Genomic DNA, 2,793 nt, shown 5'->3' with positions numbered 1-2,793 from the left:
GGCACCAGACCCCATTACAGATGGTTGTGAGCCACCATGTGGTTGCTGGGAATTGAACTCAGGACCTTTGGAAGAGTAGGCAATGCTCTTAACCTCTGAGCCATCTCTCCAGCCCCCATAAAATAATTTTTTAAAAAGCATCAGGGTTAGGGATATGCCCCATGAGGCAAAGTACTTGCTGAGCAAATGTGAGGACTGGAATTGGATGCCCAGTACCCACGTAGAAACAAGTAGGTGTGGTGGCCCACCTGCAGTCCTAGACTGTGGCAAGTGGAGACAGAGGATCCCCAGAATAGGCTGGCTAGCCCAAACACTGAGCTGTGGATGCAGGGAGAACCCTTCCTCAATATATAGGGTGGAGAACCATTGAGAAAGGCATCCGTCATCAGCCTGGGGCCTCTTCACACAGGACACACACGCTCATACACATTCTAGCATGCAAATACACATGCACCATGCACACCATCCACGTCAACATTTGCAAAGGGAAATGTGCACTCAAACACTAAGTACCAAATTCAGGGCTATAACCGGTTAAGGGACATTTGGGCGAAGGGAACCCCAGGGGAGAAGTTCACAGAAATTTCAATTATCCTTGTGAAATTTCCTTCCTCTTCCTGCCCTCCTCTTCTCCCTCCCTCCCTGCTCTCCCACTGAGCTGCAGGCCCAGCTCTTGATTTAGGTAGCTATGAAAAAGCTGGGAATTTGGATGCTGTTTACTATGGCTCCTCACATCATTTTACTTTGCCTACTGAGGCAGGGTTCCAGGTGACCTGGCTGGCCTGCAGCTCACTGTATAGTCAAGGATGACTTCGAACCCCTGATCTTCCTGCTTCCATCTCCTGAGGAGCTGGAATTATAGGTGTGTGCCGCCATAACTAGATTATATACTGCTAGGGCTCAAACCCAGGACTCTAGGTATGCCAAGCAAACAGTCCACCAATTGAGTTGATTAGATTCCATCCTGAAATAGTTAGATTCCATCCTGCAATAGTTAGTTTTAAAGTATTTCTTTCTGGTTTTATTTATTTTTATTTTTTGAGACAGGGTTTCTCTGTATAACAGCCCTCGCTGTCCTGGAACTAGCTCTGTAGATCAGGGTGGCCTCGAACTCACAGAGATCTGCCTGCCTCTGCCTCCCGAGTACTGGGATTAAAGGAGTGCACTGTCACCACCTGGCAAATGTGTGCAATTTTTAAAGACCAGTAGTTGGTAGCTTCATCCAAAGAGAGGAAGTGTTACTATAAACTGGGGGGGCGGGCTAATGAGGACTTGTGAGGGCTGAGTGCTTAGCATGTCTAGAGACTCAGAGACACTGCAGTTTGAGGTCTTACTGATTCTGACAAGATGCTCAGAAAGAAATTAGAAAATGAAGATTTTGGAGAAAGACATACATATTTGTGCAAAGGGTCTTAATTTTTCTCTAATGTGTGCAGGTAATCTTGTGCCACAGTCCATGTCAGGGTGACAACTTGCAGGATTCAGTTCTCTCGTTCCACTGTGTGGGTCCTGGGGATCAGAGTCATGTCCGACTTTGTGGCAAGAACCTTTACCCAGTGAGCCATCTCGTCACCCATAGGGCTTTACGTCTTCTACAACTGGCAGATCGTCCCTATGAGACAAAGACACCCGTGGGTTTTAGATGTTTGGAGAAGAAAGTATTGGCTGTAGGGTGAAGAGAAAGTGACTTTCCCTCACTAGATCCCAATTCTCCCAACCACGAATTACGGCAAAGTTGCTCTCTCCTTGACAGAGGGCCTGAGAACTGATTAAATGGCCTGGAAGGTTGGAACTGTGGCTCAGTTGGTAGAGTCTAGCATGCATGAAGCCCTAGGGGTTTGATTCCCAACACTGCATGAACCCCTGGAGGTTCGATTCCCAACACTGCACAAACAGACGTACACTTGTAACCCCAGCATTAGAAAGGTAGACGCAGGAAGATCAGGAATTCAAAGTCACCCTGGGCTACGTAGTGAGTTCCTGGCCATCCTGGGCTAAATGAGACCCTGTCCCAAAGATGAAAAATAACCGGGGCTGGAGCAGCTGTTCTGTGTTGGAAGGAGTTATCATATGAATTGACTCTTTTCTTCTGATGGGACTCCTAGGAGCTGGCAGAAAAAGCGAAGGCTCCAGAAGTTAACCCCAATTATGCCACAGAGAGAGAGTTGGAGAAAATGAATGTTTGCTTCGCTCTCCAGGATAAGGTCCTGGAACGGCTGTTGTTCAGCGAGATGAAGCTGAAGGCCTTGGAAAATCAGATGTTCATCATATGGAATAAACTGAATCACCGCCGGTGGCACAGCAGACACCGGAACTTCTCCAGGAGGTGGCACAGGAAAAGAAGGAATGACTCTACTTTCTCCATCGTCTCTAACTACACCACCAACACCCCCACTGAATGCGACTGAAATGGCCTAGCCTCTGCTGATGTGATCTTCACCCAGTGTCTGTTTTGTTGTCATCGCTATAACAAAATACCCGAGCTTGGGAACTTCTAAAGAAAAGAGCTTTGTTTAGTTCACAGTGCTGGATGGAGGTCCAAGAACACAAGCGTGCAGTGGCTTTTTGTGAGTTCTTCAAAGAACTTAAAGAGGGTAGCATCACATTTTGTGTGTGTGTTTGTGTTGTGTGTGTGTCTAAGACAGAAGACAGAAACAGAGAGACAGACAGACAGAGACGGACACACACAGAGAGATATCAGTTTGTGTGAGAGGAAATAAGAGAGCCAAGAAAGCCAAAGCTGCTTTATGACAACATCTTCCGCATCAGGGGATGTAGCTCAGTGGTAGAGTA

The 2,793-nt window shown here is 47.1% G+C and overlaps 1 protein-coding gene across 1 annotated transcript in view; it reads left to right on the top strand.

The window, feature by feature from the left end:
* Tex46 (testis expressed 46) overlaps positions 1–2,603 on the top strand; it is a 4,718-nt gene extending 2,115 nt beyond the window's left edge. Inside the window, exon 2 of the mRNA XM_013348356.2 lies at positions 2,106–2,603. Within this exon, the coding sequence (XP_013203810.1) occupies positions 2,106–2,408 (303 nt within the window). The 3' untranslated portion in view covers positions 2,409–2,603. The remainder of the gene's footprint in view (positions 1–2,105) is intronic.
* The last annotated feature ends 190 nt before the right edge of the window (positions 2,604–2,793 follow it).

This window comes from Microtus ochrogaster, chromosome 10 (genome assembly GCF_000317375.1).
Source record: "Microtus ochrogaster isolate Prairie Vole_2 chromosome 10, MicOch1.0, whole genome shotgun sequence".
NCBI classification, from domain to species: domain Eukaryota; kingdom Metazoa; phylum Chordata; class Mammalia; order Rodentia; family Cricetidae; genus Microtus; species Microtus ochrogaster.
This window is presented reverse-complemented; position numbering and strand designations above follow the sequence as displayed.